Source organism: Ovis aries, chromosome 2 (assembly GCF_016772045.2).
Source record: "Ovis aries strain OAR_USU_Benz2616 breed Rambouillet chromosome 2, ARS-UI_Ramb_v3.0, whole genome shotgun sequence".
In the NCBI taxonomy this organism is placed as follows: domain Eukaryota; kingdom Metazoa; phylum Chordata; class Mammalia; order Artiodactyla; family Bovidae; genus Ovis; species Ovis aries.
Window position 1 is genome coordinate 122,588,231 of NC_056055.1, and position 20,337 is coordinate 122,608,567.

Consider the following 20,337-nt stretch of genomic DNA (forward strand, 5'->3'; position numbering starts at 1 on the left):
GAATTGGTGATGGACAGGGAGGCCTGGCGTGCTGCAGTCCATGGGGTCACAAAGAGGCAGACATGACTGAGCAACTGAATTGACTGACTGAGGTGACCATAAATGTGTGGGTTTATCTCTGGACTTCCTATCCTGTTCCATTAATCAAAATGTCTGTTTTTGTGCAAGTAACATGGTGTTTCATACTGTTTTGAAAACTGTAGCTTTATAGTATAGTCTGAAGTCAGGGAGCCTGGTTCCTCCAGCTCCATTTTTCTCTTCAAGATTGCTTTGCCTACTTGTGGTCTTTTGGTTTCCATACAAATTGTAAACTTTTTGTTCTAATCCTGTGAAAAATAATCTTGGTAATTTGATAGAGATTGCATTGAATTTGTAGGTAGCCTTGGTTAGTATTGTAGCCATGCATTCCAGGAAACAAACTCACTCAGAGGGACAATGCAGATAGTGGAGTGCAGTTTATTACACCAGCGGGCCCAAGGCAGAGTCTCCTCTTAGCCAAGGACCCCCACCAGCATTTGTGAAAATCTTTTATACCCCATGTGTACGTGTCTGAGCCCACCACTCCAAATTCGTTGAGACTTACATAAACCAAGGAAAATACAATCCCAATAACCCCATCATTCACGTACTATGTGCTTATGTGCTCAAACAATTAGCCAATAATCAATAAACCCAAGGTTATACTCTGACAGATATAGAAAAATTTATGGCCTGTCTGGAGGAAGGGGTGATTAGTGTATGTTTTCTCTTAGGTGATGAGTAACCTAGATATGATCTTCAAGGTTGCCCTGTCTGGAGGGGGGCTTATCCTTCTGTTGTTGTTTTCATAGGCACTAAACACAGAGTTCAGAGTCCATTGGAAAGGTGGCTGAGCATGATCACCATGAACAGGCCTAAGATGGAGTCCAGGCCCTATGAATTCCTTCTTCATTCCCCCCTCTTGATGCTTTTAACTCATATTATGAGCATCACTCATAGGGATATATTGCACCATGGCTCTCCAACCACCAGTTTGGGAGAATGACATCAACCTTCGGGTTACGAAGTTCATAATGCATTGTAAAATTCAGGTTCCACAAAGCAGAACTATCAAGGCAACTATAACAGTGATAAATATAGTTTCCACCAGTCGCCCTTCTCCCAAGATAGGACTGAAGTCCAGAAAGGAATGTTTTCATTTGACATTGCTTTTACCCGGCTTTTCATGTCATCTAAAGCAGTCGATAGATTGCCAGATAAGTCAGGAATGTATACACAACACTCAACCTTAATTACAGCACAGGCCCCTCCTTGAGCAGCTGTGAGTGTGTCCAAAGCCATTCTGTTGTGAATTACCGCTTTTCTCATTTGGATTTGCTCTTCATTTAAGGCTTGGATGGCTTTTGTTCTATCTAGGAGGGCCTGTTTTATTAAATTAGTCAAGGCCTCTATTTTAATCATGGTATCTGTTGTCCCTATAAAGGGTACGAATAAGGCAGCAATATACTCATACCATTGACACACAGATCTTGTCCACCTAGCATGTAAATAAGGTAGATTTACTGGGGCTTAGATAAAGGTTAGACTTTTGTTACACTGGCATTTTTATCAAATGTAACCCCATGACCCGAGTCTATTGACTGTAGGTCTTACACCAAGAGAGCAAGGAGAGGTTATGATTGGCAAGAGAGAGGAAAGTCTCTTTTTGTCATCCCAGGAAAGAGCAGAGCAGTGACACCCTCCAAGGAAGTCCATCCGTCACCGACAGAGGCATAGCCCTACATACCCAGCAGTTGGAAGTGTTGTGGAAATCTGCGTAGGAATGTGCCCATGAGATGAAAATATTGTCCTGAGTTGAAACAGAAGTTAAATTCAAAATCATGTTGATGAGGCCAAGTAGCAGGAGTTGACTGTGTGGCTTCATCCTGAAGGGGCTCGTCCAGGATCTTCTTTTCCTTCTTCTTAAGGGTGGTCTTAGTCTCTCGAGGGTCAGCGGGGTCCCTCTGTGCAGTCCACTCAGCGTTTTTTGGGTCTGCATGGTATGTTCTCTTCACCCTCGTATGATGGATCCAAGGGACAATACCTGCCACTTTAACTGCAGTAGGGGTAGTTAGAATAACATAAGGGCCCTTTCACCAAGGGGCTAGCAAATCACGTTTCCAATCTTTGACCCATACTTGGTCACCAAGCGTAAGCTCATGAATCTGTTCCCCAAGGGGAACGACACCCTTTTCCTGTACAAACTTAGTTACCGGATTTATTACCTTACCCAGTTCCATCTGCTGTGAAATCCTATCACCCCTTACCTAAGGCAAATTTGTTGACACCTGGTTTATTATGGGAAGGGGCCTCCCATACACAATTTCGTATGGAGAATAGCCTTGGGACTGTGGGGTCATCCTGAGTCTGAGCAGAACCATCGGAAGCAAGTCCACTGAGGAGCACTTGGAGAGTCTCTTTAATGTCCGGTTGGTTCACTCCACCATCTCAGAACTCTGGGCCTATATGCAGTTTGCAGTTTCCTTTTGATGTTTAAAGTTTTGCTTACTTGTTGTACTAAATCAGCTACAAAAGTCGAGTCATTGTCTGAACCAATGCTGGTAGGAAGTCCAAATCTGGGAACTATTTCCTAAGCAGGCACCGGGCTACTTCTGATGCTCTTTCAGTCCAGGTAGGAAAAGCTACCCATCCTGAGAACATACATACCATGATCAGCAGGTAACAGTAGTGTCGGTGAGGTTTCATTTCAGTGAAGTCCACTCCCAGGTGTTCAAAGGGCAGCGTGCCTCTCAGCTGAATACCCGGAGGTTTTGTCTGAATACCGAGAGGCAGCGTTGACCTGTGAGCAGGCAGCATGGCCTAGGTGTGTCGTTTGGTGTGTTTGGCTTACCAGATCGTGTGCCAGCTCCTCCGGTACCAATAATTTGCCACTTGGCATTCCCACCTTCCCTTTTCAGTCTTGATGGCCCCTTCTGCTTTGGCTAACCTGACAGCCGTTGTCCTTGTTTTATCAGACTAGTGCCATCAGTGTATAGGACCCAACTAGGGTCTGGAACCTTGTATCCTTCTTTAAAACAAACCCCAGCGACCTTACCTCCTCCTTGCAGATCTGTGCCTTCTTCTTCGACACCCGGTAACCTGCTTCCTTCAGCAGCTGGAGCAGTGCTTTTGTCCCTTCCCAGCATTTTTCCTTGGTCTCAGAAGCCAGCAGCAGGTCATCCCCATATTGTAGGAGTCAACATCCACACTCTTCCGGATGGAAAGAGTCCAGGTCAGAAGCCAAGGTTTCTCCAAAAATGGCTGGAGAGTTCTTAAACCCTTGTGGGGGAGTCCAGATGAGCTGTTGCTTGGTGCCCCCGACTGGATCTTCCCATTCAAAGGCAAAGACGGGCTGTGACGCTGGGGCGAGGCGTACGCAGAAGGCATCCTTGAGATCTAGGCGAGTATAAACTTTAGTCCTCGGTGGGAGGAGGCTAAGGTATAGGGGTTTGGAACAGTGGGGTGTAAAGTCACAGTAGCCTGGTTGACTAGCCTGAGATCCTGTACAGGCCTTTAGTCCTGTCCTCCTTCCTTTTTGACTGGCAGGATTGGCGTAATCCAAGCCGACTGGCACTCCACTAGAATGCCCACTTGTTTCAATCTATTGATGTGAGGCTTTCTAACCGGGATGGTGCCTGGTTTGAGTTTTATTATCACTGGGGCTGGGAGGGTTGTCTTCTGCCCAGACCTCAGGGAATAATTGAGTTAGCTCTTCCAGCCCACCCGGTTCTGCCTTCAGAGGCTCATGCAATCTCCACTGATCTTGGGAGGGGGGGCGGGTCTTGAGAGAGAGAGCGAATAAGTCATAGTGTCCATCTGGAAGGTGGGCCTCTCCCCAGGGGGGAAAGTCACTCGTGCTCCTAGTTTGGAGAGCAAGTCTCTTCCCAACAGGGGTACTGGGCACTCAAGAATGTAGAGGAATTCATGAATCACTTGGTACCCTCCCACCTGACATTTTCTGGGCTGGCAAAACAATTTAATCATCTCCTCTCCCATTACCTCAGTTACAGCGGTAGTCTTTTTGGACAGTGGTGCCATAGGATTTGTTACTGCCAACAGTTCTGCTCCTGTATCCACCATGAGGTCAATGTTTTGGTCCCCCACTTTTAAGGTTAACATGGGTTCTCTGGGATCTGATATCTCTGAGCCCAGGCTGCTGCTGCTGCTGCTGCTGCTAAGTCACTTCAGTTGTATCCCACTCTGTGCAACCCCATAGATGGCAGCCCACCAGGCTACTCACAGCCCTATTTAATTTCCAAGTCAGCAAACCCCACAACTGCGGGAGCTTACTCTTCCTTCCTTGCCTTAGGGCATTCATTCTTCCAGTGGCCAAAAGCTTGGCACCAAGCACACAGGTTTGGCTGTAACGGGGCCCGGGGCCTCCGTTGGGACTGGTTGAAGAACTGTCCTGTCCCTGGGGCAGAGGAGGTTTTCCAGAGGGCCCGAGATAGACTTTCCCAGAGTAGTAGCTAGCATTGCAAATCTCTCATCTGTTCTCTTTCATTCCCTCAGGCTCTCTGGCAGAGTGCAGTTCAGTTCAATCGCTCAGTCGTGTCCGACTCTTTGCGACCCCATGAATCGCAGCATGCCAGGCCTCCCGGTCCATCACTAACTCCCAGAGTTCACTCAGACTCACGTCCATCGAGTCAGCGATGCCATCCAACAATCTCATCCTCTGTCGTTCTCTTCTCCTCCTGCCCCCAATCCCTCCCAGCATCAGAGTCTTTTCCAATGACTCAACGCTTCACATGAGGGGGCCAAAGTACTGGAGTTGCACCTTTAGCATCATTCCTTCCAAAGAAATCCCAGGGCTGATCTCCTTCAGAATGGACTGGTTGGATCTCCTTGCAGTCCAAGGGACTCCCAAGAGTCTTCGCCAACACCACAGTTCAAAAGCATCAATTCTTTGGTGCTCAGCCTCCTTCACAGTCCAACTCTCACATCCATACATGACTACAGGAAAAACCATACCCTTAACTAGACGGAACTTAGTAGGCAAAGTAATGTCTCTGCTTTTGAATATGCTATCTAGGTTGGTCATAACCTTTCTTCCAAGAACTAAGCGTCTTTTAATTTCATGGCTGCAGTCACCATCTGCAGTGATTTTTGGAGCCCCCCAAAATAAAGTCTGACACTGTTTCCACTGTTTCGTCATTTATTTCCCATGAAGTGATGGGACCGGATGTCATGATCTTCGTTTTCTGAATGTTGAGCTTTAAGCCAACTTTTTCACTCTCCTCTTTCACTTTCATCAAGAGGCGTTTTAGCTCCTCTTCACTTTCTGGCATAAGGGTGGTGACATCTGCATATCTGAGGTTATTGATATTTCTCCCGGCAATCTTGATTCCAGCTTGTGTTTCTTCCAGTCCAGCATTTCTCATGATGTACTCTGCATATAGGTTAAATAAGCAGGGTGACAATATACAGCCTTGACGTACTCCTTTTCCTATTTGGAACCAGTCTGTTGTTCCATGTCCAATTCTAACTGTTGTTTCCTGACCTGCATACAGATTTCTCAAGAGGCAGGTCAGGTGGTCTGATATTCCCATCTCTTTCAGAATCTTCCACAGTTTATTGCAATCCACACAGTTAAAGGCTTTGGCATAATCAATAAAGCAGATATATATGTTTTTCTGGAACTCTCTTGCTTTTTCCATGATCCAGCAGAAGCTGACAATTTGATCTCTGGTTCCTCTGCCTTTTCTAAAACCAGCTTGAACATCAGGAAGTTCACAGTTCATGTATTGCTAAGGCCTGGCTTGCAGAATTTTGAGCATTACTTTACTAGCATGTGAGATGAGTGCAATTGTGTGGTAGTTTGAGCATTCCTGGGCATTGCCTTTCTTTGGAATTGGAATAAAAACTGACCTTTTCCAGTCCTGGGGCCACTGCGGAGTTTTCCAAATTTGCTGGCATATTGAGTGCAGCACTTTCACAGCATCATCTTTCAGGATTTCAAATAGCTCAACTGGAATTCCATCACCTCCACTAGCTTTGCTCGTAGCGATGCTTTCTAAGGCCTACTTGACTTCATATTCCAGGATGTCTGGCTCTAGGTGAGTGATCACACCATCGTGATTATCTGGGTCGTCAAGATCTTTTTTGTACAGTTCTTCTGTGTATTCTTGCCACCTCTTAATATCTTCTGCTTCTGTTAGGTCCATACCATTTCTGTCCTTTATGGAGCCCATCTTTGCATGAAATGTTCCCTTGGTATCTCTAATTTTCTTGAAGAGATCTCTAGTTTTTCCCATTCTGTTGTTTTCCACTATTTCTTTGCATTGATCGCTGAAGAAGGCTTTATCTCTTCTTGCTATTCTTTGGAACTCTGCATTCAGATGCTTATATCTTTCCTTTTCTCCTTTGCTTTTCACCTCTCTTCTTTTCACAGCTATTTGTAAGGCCTCCCCAGACAGCCATTTTGTTTTTTGCATTTCTTTTCCACGGGGATGGTCTTGATCCCTGTCTCCTGTACAATGTCACAAACCTCAGTCCATAGTTCATCAGGCACTCTGTCTATCAGATCTAGGCCCTTAAAATCTATTTCTCACTTCCACTGTATAATCATAAGGGATTTGATTTAGGTCATACCTGAATGGTCTAGTGGTTTTCCCTACTTTCTTTAATTGGAGTCTGAATTTGGTAATAAGGAGTTCATGATCTGAGCCATAGTCAGCTCCTGGTCTTGTTTTTGTTGACTGTATAGAGCTTCTCCATCTTTGGCTGCAAAGAATATAATCAATCTGATTTTGGTGTTGACCATCTGGTGATGTCCATGTGTAGAGTCTTCTCTTGTGTTGTTGGAAGAGGGTGTTTGCTATGACCAAAGTGCATTTTCTTGGCAAAACTCTATTAGTCTTTGCCCTGCTTCATTCCGCACTCCAAGGCCAAATTTGCCTGTTACTCTAAGTGTTTCTTGTTCCTACTTTTGCATTCCAGTCCCCTACATCTCCCTCCCCTTCTTGTCAGTACTCACTGGGAGAGGTAGGTATACCTTGGGTGGTTCGGCTGGAGCCAGATCCTGGAAGTGCTGGCCAGAAGCCTCTGTCACCGGGATCAGAGCCTGCCGAGGTGGCAGCTCTACAACCTTGGCGAGAGCTGGCAGAGAAGCAGCGGCTACTGAAGGACTTCATCCAGCCCTGGATTGGGCAGTAAGGGGGTCTCCGGTCTTGGTTGGGCACTGGGAGGCAGGCGCATCATTATCCAGTATGGAGGAGGGGTCAGGTCATCCCCATCCAAATCCTGTAGAATTTCCTTTTTATCATCGGTCAATTTTTGTGCCATTAATATTTTTCCCTTTCCCTTCTGGAAAGCTGGTTTTAGAAAAGGCAGAGGAACCAGTGATCAAATTGCCAACATCTGCTGGATCATGGAAAAAGCAAGAGAATTCCAGAAAAACATCTATTTCTGCTTTATGGACTATGCCAAAGCCTTTGACTGTGTGGATCTCAATACACTGTGGAAAATTCTGAAAGAGATGGGAATACAGACCACCTGACCTGCCTCTTGAGAAATCTGTATGCAGGTCAGGAAGCAAGAGTTAGAACTGGACATGGAATAACAGACTGGTTCCAAATAGGAAAAGGAGTACGTCAAGGCTGTATATTGTCACCCTGCTTATTTAACCTATATGCAGAGTACATCATGAGAAACGCTGGACTGGAAGAAACACAAGCTGGAATCAAGATTGCGGGAGAAATATCAATAACCTCAGATATGCAGATGACACCACCCTTATGGCAGAAAGTGAAGAGGAGCTAAAAAGCCTCTTGGTGAAAGTGAAAGAGGAGAGTGAAAAAGTTGGCTCAAAGCTCAACATTCAGAAAACGAAGATCATGACATCCGGTCCCATCACTTAATGGGAAATAAATGGGGAAACAGTGGAAACAGTGTCAGACTTTATTTTGGGGGGCTCCTAAATCACTGCAGATGGTGACTGCAGCCATGAAATTAAAAGACGCTTACTCCTTGGACGAAAAGTTATGACCAACCTAGATAGTATATTCAAAAGCAGGACATTACTTTGACGACTAAGGTCTGTCTAGTCAAGGCTATGGTTTTTCCTGTGGTCATGTATGGATGTGAGAGTTGGACTGTGAAGAAGGCTGAGTGCTGAAGAATTGATGCTTTTGAACTGTGGTGTTGGAGAAGACTCTTGAGAGTCCCTTGGACTGCAAGGAGATCCAACCTGTCCATTCTGAAGGAGATCAACCCTGGGATTTCTTTGGAAGGAATGATGCTAAAGCTGAATCTCCAGTACTTTGGCCCCCTCATGCGAAGCGTTGAGTCATTGGGAAAGACTCTGATGCTGGGAGGGATTGGGGGCAGGAGGAGAAGAGGACGACAGAGGATGAGATTGTTGGATGGCATCACTGACTCAATGGACGTGAGTCTAAGTGAACTCCGGGAATTGGTGATGGACAGGGAGGCCTGGAGTGCTGCAATTCATGGGGTCGCAAAGAGTCGGACAGGACTGAGTGACTGAACTGAACTGATACCCATTTGAATGCAGATTTCTAAAGAATAGCAAGGAGAGATAAGAAAGCCTTCCTCAGTGATCAGTGCAAAGAAATATAGGAAAACAATAGAATGGGAAAGACTAGAGATCTCTTCAAGAAAATTAGAGATACCAAGGGAACACTTCATGCAAAGAAGGGGTCAATAAAGGACGGAAATGGTATAGACCTAACAGAAACAGAAGATATTAAGAAGAGGTGTCAAGAGTACACAGAACTGTACAAAAAAGATCTTCATGACCCAGATAATCACGATGGTGCGATCACTCACCTAGAGCCAGACATCCTGGAATATGAAGTCAAATGGGCCTAAGGAAGCATCACTATGAACAAAGCTAGTGGAGGCAATGGAATTTCAGTTGAGCTATTTCAAATCCTAAAAGATGGTGCTGTGAAAGTGCTGCACTCAATATGCCAGAAAATTTGGGAAACTCAGTAGTCGCCACAGGACTGGAAAAGATCTGTTTTCATTCCAATCCCTAAGAAAGGCAATGCCAAAGAATGCTCAAACTACTGCACAATTGCACTCACAGGCTAGTAAAACAGTGCTCAAAATTCTCCAAGCCAGGCTTCAACAATGTGTGAACTGTGAACTTCCAGATGTTCAAGCTGGTTTTAGAAAAGGGAGAGGAACCAGAGATCAAATTGCCAATATCCGCTGGATCATCAAAAAGCAAGAGAGTACCAGAAAAACATCTACTTTTGCTTTATTGACTATGCCAAAGCCTTTGACTGTGTGGATCACACAAACTGAGGAAAATTCTCCAAGAGATGGGAATACCAGACCATCTGGCCTGCCTCCTGAGAAATCAGTATGCAGTTCAAGAAGCAACAGTTAGAACCAGACATGGAACAAGACTTGTTCCAAATCAGGAAAGGAGTACATCAAGGCTGTATATTGTCACCCTGCTTTTTTAAGTTAGATGCAGAGTATATCATCAGAAATGCTGGGCTGGATGAAGCATAAGCTGAAATGAAGATTGCCGGGAGAAATATCAATAACCTCAAATATGCAGATGCTGCTGCTAAGTTGCTTCAGTTGTGTCCGACTCTGTGCGACTCCATGGACAGCAAGCAGCCTACCAGGCTCCTCTGTCCATGGGGTTCTCCAGGCAAGAATACTGGAGTAGGTTGCCATTTCCATCTCCCACTCTTATGGTAGAAAGTGAAGAAGAACTAAATAGCCTCTTGACGAAAGGGAAAGAGGAGAGTGAAAAAGTTGGGTTAACACTCAACATTCAGAAAACTAAGATCACAGCATCTGGTCCCATCACTTCATGGCAAACAGATGAGGAAACAGTGGAAACAGTGGTTGACTTTATTTGGGGGGGCTACAAAATCACTGTGGATGGTGGCTGAAGCCATGAAATTAAAAGATGCTTACTCCTTGGAAGGAAAGTTATGACCAACCTAGACAGCATATTGAAAAGCAGAGACATTACTTTGTCAACAAAGGTCCATGTAGTCAAGGCTATGGTTTTTCCAGTAGCCATGTATGGATGTAAGAGTTGGACTATAAAGAAAGCTGAGCACTAAAGAATTGATGCTTTTGAACTGTGGTGTTGAAGAAGACTCTTGAGAGTCCCTTGGACTGCAAGGGATCCAACCAGTCCATCTTAAAGGTGATTGGTCCTGAGTGTTCATTGGAAGGATTGATGCTGAAGCTGAAACTCCAATACTTTGCCCACCTGATGCGAAGGGCTGTTTCATTGGAAAAGAACCTGATGTTGGGAAAGATTGAGGGCAGGAGGACAGAGGGTGACAGAAAATGAGATGACTGGATGGCATCACAGACTCAATGGACATGAGTATGAGTGAACTCTGGGAGTTGGTGATGGACAGGGAGGCCTGGTGTGCTGCAGTCCATGGGGTCACAAAGAGTCAGACACAACTGAGCGACTGAACTGACTGAAGTTAGAAATCAGGGTTTCAAGGTAGTATTTATTTCAAAATGCTGGATATTAGAGAAAAATTTAAACTGAATAAATTCACTTTAAAATATTTTCTACATAAAACAAATCTTTATTTTCCAGACTGAAATATGGGGATATATAAATAAAAATTATTTTGATATGCAATGCACATTGTTTAATAGCTACAATTCTACCTTTCATTACAGTATTTAGGAAATGTTCTTAACTAAGATGTTCAAATATAATAAGCCCACAGACTCCTGGGAATGTAATTATCTGGTTTGTTTTGAATCAAACTGTCTGGAGTTAGTCTAGTATTTTAATAAGGTCTACAGGGATTCGAACTAGTAAATATATGAATTATGAAACTTCTAGTCAACCAGAAGAACATAAGAAGGAAAAATAAAAGACTGAATCATGTGGGAAATTTGAATATCCCTACAGGACTGTAGAATATTTACAACCATAGCAAATGTAGGTTTGAAAAACAGGAAATATAGGGTACAATCAAGAGAGATTTTGCCACCAAAGGTTTAAAAAATATCATTTACGAGTCATGGCACCAAAAAAAAAAAACAAAAAAAACCATTTACTTCTCAACATGTAAACTTTCCCAACAGAAATAGACAGATAGTCATCTACTATAGCAATGTGGAGAAAAACTTTATTACAATGTTTTGATAAACACCACAGATAATTTTAAAATGTGATCTTTAAGCTTAGCTATCTTAGAAAGAAAATAGTTACTTTTCCCCTAAGAAACTTTCCATGTGTATCTAATGATAATGTTTCTCCATCATTTACAATTGGTTTTATTAATACTAACTTTTTGGTACTTAACATTATAAATTGTGATTGTCTAGAAATCAGTTTTTCTCTAGTCAAACTGAGAATGCTTTTATCAAAAAAAGTAAACTCACTGGACAGAGTCCAGTTCCAGGTCCACAGTTCCAAATTAAACAGAGGCTCAAAATAAAGGGAAAAAGAAAACAGGTCAAAGGAAAAATATTTATTTTGATAGAGAGAACATCAAAACCAAAGACAAAAGAAATTAACCCCACAATTGGTTTAGAGAGCTTACTGTTGGAATTAAGCTGTTTCACTGCATATATATTAGGATAAAGAAATTCATCTATAAAAAGAAAGCTAAAGGGTGATTTTATGAAGTGTAGATAAAGAAGCACTGCCATATAGTTTAACATTTTTCCAGCATGTAGTTGAAGGATCCCTGCTGCTGCTTCTGCTGCTAAGTCACTTCAGGCGTGACCCCATAGATGGCAGCCCACCAGGCTCCTCTGTCCCTGGGACTCTCCAGGCAAGAATACCGGAGTGGGTTGCTGTTTCCTTCTCCAATGCATGAAAGTGAAAAGTGAAAGTGAAGTCGCTCAGTCATGCCCAACTCCCAGTGACCCCATGGACTGCAGCCCACCAGGCTCCTCCACCCATGGGATCCTCCAGGCAAGAGTACTGGAGTGGGGTGTCATTGCCTTCTCCAGAAGGATCCCTGATGAGTTGTCAAATACCTCCTAACTCCATCCCTTTCCTTTCCTATAGTGCCTACACATTAATTTCCCTTGAGAATATGAACTTCAATCTCTTTGGCAGCTAAATTTCTCATTATGATTTATGAAATCTTATTTTCTATTACAACCAATTCCATGTGAGTTTGAGTTTTGCATGACTCTTCCAGGGGCCGCATCATTTCTGTTAAGACTCCATATTCTCCTAGATGGGGACCAGGCCCTGACAAAGGTGGCTATGGCCTGGTTTGCCCTTGGGAGGGGTCCAAACTGAAGTGTCTATTTCAACTCCAGTGTTGAGGGTTATAATCTCCATTGCATTTGTGAGAGGGTTCAGAGTACAATTCCCATTAGAATTGACCAAAGTTATTTCTGGTACCATATTTATTTATGTAAGTTGTACAAAATGCCTAAAATCATGGAAGTCAGGTTTTGTTGTTATTCGGTTGCTCAGTCGTGTCCAACTTTTTGCGACCCCATGGACTGCAGCACGCCAGGTTTCCCTGTCCTTCACCATCTCCCGGAGTTTGCTCAGACTCATTGAGTCGATGATGCCATCTAACGATCTCATCCTCTGTTGTCCCCTTCTCCTCCTGCCCTCAATCTTTCCCAGCATCAGGGTCTTTTCTAATGAGTCAGCTCTTCATATCGGGTGGTCAATGGTATTGAAGCATCAGTCCTTCCAATGAATATTCAGGGTTGATTTCCTTTAGGATTGACTCCTTAACTGACTTCCTTTAGGTTTGATCTCTTTGCTGTCCAAGGGACTCTCAAGAGTCTTCTCCAACACCACAATTCAAAAGTGTCAATTCTTCAGCACTCAGCCTTATGGTCCAACTCTCACATCCATACATGACTATTGGAAAAAACATAGCTTTGACTAGAGGGACTTTTTTGACAAAGTAATGTCTCTGCTTTTTACTGTGCTGTCTAGGTTAGTCATAGCTTTTCTTCCAAGGTGCAAGTCTCTTTTAATTTCATGGCTTCAGTCACCATCTGCAGTGATTTTGGAGCCCGAGGAAAAAAATCTGTGACTGCTTCCACTTTTCTCCCCATCTATTTGCCACGAAGTGATGGAACTGGATGCCATGATTTTAGTTTTCTGAATGTTGACTTTCAAGCCAGATTTTTTCACTCTTTCACCCTCACCAAGAGGCTCTTTAGTCCTCTTAACTTTCTGCCACGTGAGGTTGTTGATATTTCTCCTTGTAATCTCGATTCCAGCTTGAGCTTCATCCAGCCCAGCATTTCACATGATGTACTTTGCATGGAAACAGTAAAAGAGTTTCAGAAAAACATCTATTTATGCTTTATTGTGACTATGCCAAAGCCTTTGACTGTGTGGATCACAATAAACTGTGGAAAATTCTTCAAGAGATGGGAATATCAGACCACCTGACCTGCCTCTTGAGAAACCTAAATGCAGGTCAGGAAGCAACAGTTAGAACTGGACATGGAACAACAGACTGGTTCCAAATAGGAAAAGGAGTACGTCAAGGCTGTATATTGTCACCCTGCTTATTTAACTTATATGCAGAGTACATCATGAGAAACGCTGGGCTGGAGGAAGCACAAGCTGGAATCAAGATTGCCAGGAGAAACATCAGTAACCTCAGACATGCAGATGACACCACCCTTATGCCAAAAAGTGAAAAGGAACTAAAAAGCCTCTTGATGAAAGTGAAAGTGGAGAGTGAATAAGTTGGCTTAAAGCTCAACATTCAGAAAACTAAGATCATGGCATCTGGTCCCATCACTTCATGGGAAATAGATGGGGAAACAGTGGAAACAGTGTCAGACTTTATTTTTTGGGGCTCCAAAATCACTGCAGATGGTGACTGCAGCCATGAAATTAAAAGATGCTTACTCCTTGGAAGAAAAGTTATGATCAACCTAGATAGGATATTGAAAATCAGAGATACTACTTTGCCAACAAAGGTCCATCTAGTCAAGGCTATGGTTTTTCCAATGGTCACGTATGGATGTGAGAGTTGGACTTTGAAGAAGGCTGAGCGCCGAAGAATTGATGCTTTTAAATTGTGGTGTTGGAGAAGCCTCTTGAGAGTTCCTTGGACTGCAAGGAGATCCAACCAAACCATTCTGAAGATCAGCCCTGGGATTTCTTTGGAGGGAATGATGCTGAAGCTGAAACTCCAGTACTAAGAGTTGACTCATTGGAAAATACTCTGATGCTGGGAGGGATTGGGGGCAGGAGAAGGGGACGACAGAGGATGAGATGGCTGGATGGCATCACTGACTTGATGGACGGGAGTCTGACTGAACTCCAGGAGTTGGTGATGGACAGGGAGGCCTGGCCTGGCGTGCTGCGATTCATGGGGTCACAAAGAGTCAGAGATGACTGAGCGACTGAACTCTGCATTTAAATTAAATAAGAGGATGATGATATACAGCCTTGATGTACACTTTCCCCAATGCTGAACCAGTCCATTGTTCCACGTCCAGTTCTAACTGGTGCTTTTTGTCCTGCATATAGATTTCTCAGGAGGCAGGTAAGGTGGTCTGATACTCTCATCTCTTTAAGAATTTTCCATAGTTTGTTGTGATCCACATAGTCAAAGGTTTTAGCCTAGTCAATGAAGTTAATGTAGATGTTCTTCTGGAATCCTCTTGTTTTTTTCTATGATCTGGAAAAACCCAAATGAACTTTTTGGCCAACCCAATACATGAACCTAAGCACTGTTCAATTAACTGAGCAAACAGCCTTAGTGTTTAAGGCTAATGATAATTAGTCTTAGGTTTAAAGCTAAAAGGATTTTTTTTTTAAACAGGGGATATGGGAGGGTGTACTCTATTGTTTCTTACTCAGAATATAAAAACTGTGACTCCCAAAATATTTGTCATATTTTCTGGGCTTCCCTGGTGGCTCAGATGGTAAAGAATCTGCCTGCAGTACAGGAGACCAGGGTTCAATCTGTAATTCAGGAAGATCCCCTGGAGAAAGGAATGGCTGCCCACTCCGGTATTCTTGCCTGGAGAATCCCATGGAAAGAGGAGTCTGCTCCTGCTGCTGCTGCTAAGTCACTTCAGTCGTGTCCGACTCCGTGTGACCCCATAGACGGCAGCCAACCAGGCTCCCCGTCCCCGGGATTCTCCAGACAAGAACACTGGAGTGGGTTGCCATTTCCTTCTCCAATGTATAAAAGTGAAAAGTGAAAGGGAAGTCGCTCAGTTGTGTCCGACTCTTCGAGACCCCATGGACTACAGCCCACCAGGCTCCTCCATCCATGGGATTTTCCAGGCAAGAGTACTGGAGTGGGGTGTGGTAGGCTGCAATTCATGGGATTACAGAGTTGGATATGACTGAGAGACTAACAGTTTCATTTTCATAATCTTGTAAAGTCTTCTCATTGAATGGAAAATGATTTGTCTATATTCAGCTTTAACAGTCAAAATGTGAACTTTGGAGAACATGAAATACAAAGAGAAATCAAGTTCATTATATAAACATAGGGTATTCAAATATTTATTTTAGCATAGGGAGTGTAATCAAGAAAATAATTGAATATTCATCTACCAGATTAAATAACAATTTAGGAAGTAATGTTTCATAGTTTACCCAAAATAAAACAATGCATCAGACATATTTTTAGATTTTATTATCTTTAATGAACTGTTTAACATTTTTACAAATCATCAGATTTTTAAGTTTCCAGCAGTAAATATAGTAGTGATGGCATAAATACACTGAAATGTGAGATTCCTCTGATGAGAGAATACAAAAGATAGAAACACCTGGAAACAGAGGGCAAAATGTCAACTCTAGTTCTGACATGGAAATTAACATAGCTAAATTCTTTACAATTCTAGTACACGGAGAAATGAGTAACTCATTCCCTATAAATGAATACGTAACTTTGAGCTTCACCTTCCTGGAAGTTTTGAGGGACATCATTTGATCCAAAGATCCCCAAAACTTTATACTATGTATTGATGCCAGAGGATTTATACATACAGAAAGTAATCTGAAAATGACTGCCAAAGCAAAGCAGTGTTTTTATTCCTCAACATTTGTGACCTTCGTGGTATACTGTGTATTATAAAAGGGTGTAATCCCTATACAATTGCATAAATGTCATACAAATGGATTTTACAAATTCAATATCATATGTATTCAAAAATACATATAGCTGTGCTTTAGTAAATGAATCCATCAGTTCCTTGAGGGATAATTTTGCTTTTAAGTTATATCCAAAGTATATACAAAGGATCCACAAATGTTAACAATTTGTGACTAAAATTCTCAAGGTTTTCATTTGCAAAAAACTGTGGTGGTTTTCAATTTAAAAATTTTAAGAAAGTTGTGAATATTCCCAGTTTATTATCACTTGGGTTAAGAAAAAGTAGATGGCTTCAGCTCTTTAACAGGAAATTTGTGAACTACTCACAAATGAGAAGTTACACATTTTGGATCATTAGAAAAAGATAAATTACCTATACTTCCCCAATTGAGAACAGAATGTGCAGTGTATAAAAAAATAAGATTTTATTCTGAAACCAACAAAAGTATCTCTAGAAAAGCCCTTGGGGATACATCTTCTCATTTCCTTTACACAAGAATGAGTAAGTGGCATACCTTAATGGCATACCCTTATATCAAAGTGTGTATTCCATTACCAAGATGATAGATTGAACATTTTTTAAGGGTGGGAAAAATATACACTTAAAATGTCAAAGTCAGTATATTCCTATATAGTTTCTAACTTCATTCCAACATAATGTTATCAATATAAACTAGACTGAAAAAAGAATACACAGAGAGATGTTACTGGCATGCAAAATTCATTGTTCCAACGTGAAACACTAGGTCTATATTTTTAATAAAAACTGCACATCTGTTTAATTTGGCTAACAGAAAGAAAATGCACATTTAAGAAAGATGTTATCATATCCTTCTAATAAAGCAAGTCTATATCAAAGGCACTTCAGCAGAGCACTAACTCCTTAACCTTTTCCAAATCATTTTCATTTATGTCACCTTAAATACATCTTTCTGTGTAAAACCAGTAAGAAACTGCCTCTAATTTTGGACCTTATCACCCCTCCCTCAAAAAAGTAAATGCAGGTATTAACCAAAACATTTCTCTCTTCTATGGATTGGGGCAGAATATAGCAAACTTTTACCTAGATCTTTAAATTCTTTGGGTTAATACAGAAAGGAATGTTATCTGACAGGTTATATGCTTCAGAAATGGTTACAGGAAAAACCTGGCTGAAGTCTACTGTCTTGGGGGGAAAAGCTGTTTTCTTCTGCTGTGTATCTATCTACAGTTTGACTGAAGCTAATGTGGTTCATTTTAGTTCTTATAACGTGTTCATGTGCCTTGGGTCTCTGTGTTGCCCCCGTCTGAATTAGCAGTGCATGAGAAACAAAGCAATTAGTTTCATTCCTCCCCCATCCCCGCCCCAAGGAAAAGGGTAAGCTGCTTCAGGCATTTGCCTTTACGGAAATTTTAAGAAAAATGAGATGAGTTGATTTTAATTAAAGTTTCATTTTTAGGACATGAATGATAATTCAGAGTTGAAAGCACTTAAAATTAAAAACGGGTGTTGAATGTGTTCACACTAATTCTCTGCTATGATGAAAAGAATATATTACTTCCAAACCTGGAAAAAAGTGTTATGTAACTTAAAAGCATTTATGTGATTTAATAAAAATCTTTTACTTTTCCTGTGAAATTGAAACTGTTGTTCCCAAACATTTTTTAGAATGTCAGCAACAACAAAATCTGGATGTATACCTGGGATCCTAAAGGTATTCTTGAATCTCAAGAGAAATGGCACGTTTTTTCTGGTTGACATTTCAGAAAAAAATTGAAATGTTTATTTCCTTTAGCTCCACATATTTTAAGTTTGGATGTTTATAAGAAACTTTCAATTCATTGATTTTTAAAAATCAAGTTTAATAGTTTAAGTGACTTTTTTGAATAGAAAAAATAGCTTAAAACTGATTTCAGTCTCTATGTATCAGTGAGCCTTAAAGATTGGGGAGTGGGAGGAATGACTTTTTTTTTAAAGACTAGTAAAAAATTTTCTTGACAGCTAAGCTCACTTCCCCTTTTGGTGATGGGGAAGAGGGCAAGAAATTTTTAAATAAAAACTCAGTATCAGAACATTCATTTCTCAGATTTCTAGATAAACTAACACCTGTTTATTCTGTGAAGTTTTATTCAAAAACAACCAAAGAGCTGACATTTCCCTCTCTAACAACCAAGTAGCTTCTTGCCCATCTTAGGTGAGTATGGAATTTATTTTGGGTTGATACAATATACATGCTGTTTAAAAATGAAAGAAAATGTGGTTTGGCCTTTGAACTCTAGAATAACATCAATCCAGAACATTTATCCAATTATTTTCAAGTATATGCAGTGGAGAATATAATAGTAACATTTCACAAGAGTAATACAGTTTCGTTTCTAAATGTTTCACAGGGGTCGTCAAAGCAGAAGCAATATTTTCGAAAGCAACTTTAGGGGTATACTTTTCACTGTTATTCTTCAGAGTCAGGGCTCAACTTGATGACTGAGCAACAATTTCAGATACTATTTTACATTCTGCACCCTCAGATACTTCAAATTCATCACCCAAAAATAAATAAAAAGCATAGGCCAGAAAAAAGCATTTCTTGGTCGCTTTCTCACTACTGAATTACCATTTGACTATTTACTCTGCTTGAGACATGTCCAGGGACCATGAGATTGCTCAGTCTCAGCTTCTTCAGAAGTTCACACAGCAATTTACAACAAAAGCAAGAATAAAGAGCACGAGACGACAGAGACACAGCCACTCTTGGTATTAGTTTATGGGAATCAGTGGGCGTTCCTCTCGCTTCTTCCAGATGTTAGTTTTGCTCTCTCTCTTGGCGAGTGGTGGTGCTCTGCCCCTTTTCTTAGTGGGGGATATATTGGCTTCAAAATCTTCAGCGGTGTTTCTTCTTCCTGGGGACTCTTCCCCAGGGTGCTCCATGATGGCCCCACTGCCTCCATCTAGGATGTGCCTTAAAGCTGGGTCCTCTGGAGAGCAGACAGTGGTTCCGCTCTCACTGCTGCTCAGGTCTAAGTCTTCTAAGTAAAGCATCTTAGGCTGATGCATGCTTTTGATGAACGTTTTCTCCCTCTCCAGTTTTCTACTTGAGTGGTGCTCATTCATGTCCACCCCAGAGTCCAGACTTGTGTCATTGCTCTGGGCTCTCTTGCCCTTTTTCAGGTCTATGAAGGAGTGCCTCACCTGTGCAACCGGCTTTCCATCAAGAGACACAAACCAGGCTCTGGGGTGGGGGGATGGCTTTCCTTTGGACAGTTCTAGGAGGGTCTGTTCTGAAATTCCTTGAAGCTCTGATGAAAAGGGAGTCATTACAACAGCTTCATTTAGTGTTCCAGGAACAGAAACAGATTCCAGGAGGCTATTTGAATACCGGCTCCAATCTGAAGTTTGGGAGGGCAAACTCTGTTGACCTTCCAGGGGGATGTTCTCTTCCCTGGCATCTGGGGGCTGGGCATGAGAATGCATTGGCATTTTCGGTAATGTCTGTGTAAAGTTCTCTCTATTTACTGGCTCCATCAGTTGGCCATAGACTAACTGTCCCTTTCTTGGCAGAGTAGCCGACTTAGCAGGATGCAACTGCTCTGGAGTGGGGAAGAGGTCAGATGTCTGAAGGATGGCTATGGGCTGGCTGTATATGTGCATGATCTGTTCTGGAATGTGGGAATGGCCATATGCCTCTTCCTTACCTGTGAGATACCTCTTTTCCTCTTGCGTATCACCTAGAGATGAAGACACATTGTTGTTAACATGTTTAAGTTGTTTGGACCCTACATTGGGCTCCAAAGACTGTGCTGGGTTTCTGGAGTAATTATTTTGATTGACTGACAGAAACGAAACTTCTTCATTGTAGATTTTCAAATTGTCCCGAGTTTTCACCATGGAAACTCTTTCTTCTGCTTCCACCTTGGATGATTCCTTTTTCTGAGGGCTGTACGAGGAGCTTTTGGCATTGAATAACTGTGATTTGTCCTCGGTTTTTAATGCAACTTTGACTGAACTGATGTGATTTATGTGAGTTGTTGAAGTTGTCTGGTCTCTCTTGAGGACCTCAAGTTTAGTGGTATTTCTTTCTCTTTTCTGTGGAGTACCACACTTATCCCTAGAGTAGAAGAGAAGGCAAAAAAAAAAATGTTTTGAACTTATCTAGAAGGTTTCATTAACAAAAAAATCTCATGTTTATTTTATAAATATATATAATGCTACTGTTAGAATATATCCGTTTTTATTTTAATCTATATTTTAAACATCAAACCATTGCTTTCTACAAACTTTGTAATACATAGAATTTACATGACACTAAAATCAGAC

At 41.9% G+C, this 20,337-nt stretch overlaps 1 protein-coding gene and 1 pseudogene across 2 annotated transcripts in view; both read right to left on the minus strand.

Annotated features, from left to right (window-relative positions):
• Positions 1–703: 703 nt before the first annotated feature.
• Positions 704–3,164, minus strand: LOC105611807 (endogenous retrovirus group S71 member 1 Env polyprotein-like; annotated as a pseudogene).
• Positions 3,165–15,571: 12,407 nt separating this feature from the next.
• Positions 15,572–20,337, minus strand: part of FAM171B (family with sequence similarity 171 member B) — an 81,441-nt gene continuing 76,675 nt past the window's right edge. For both annotated transcript variants that reach the window (XM_004004519.6, XM_042243646.2), the window contains exon 8: positions 15,572–20,128. In XM_004004519.6, coding sequence (XP_004004568.2) covers positions 18,781–20,128 — 1,348 coding nt within the window. In that variant the 3' untranslated portion in view covers positions 15,572–18,780. The remainder of the gene's footprint in view (positions 20,129–20,337) is intronic.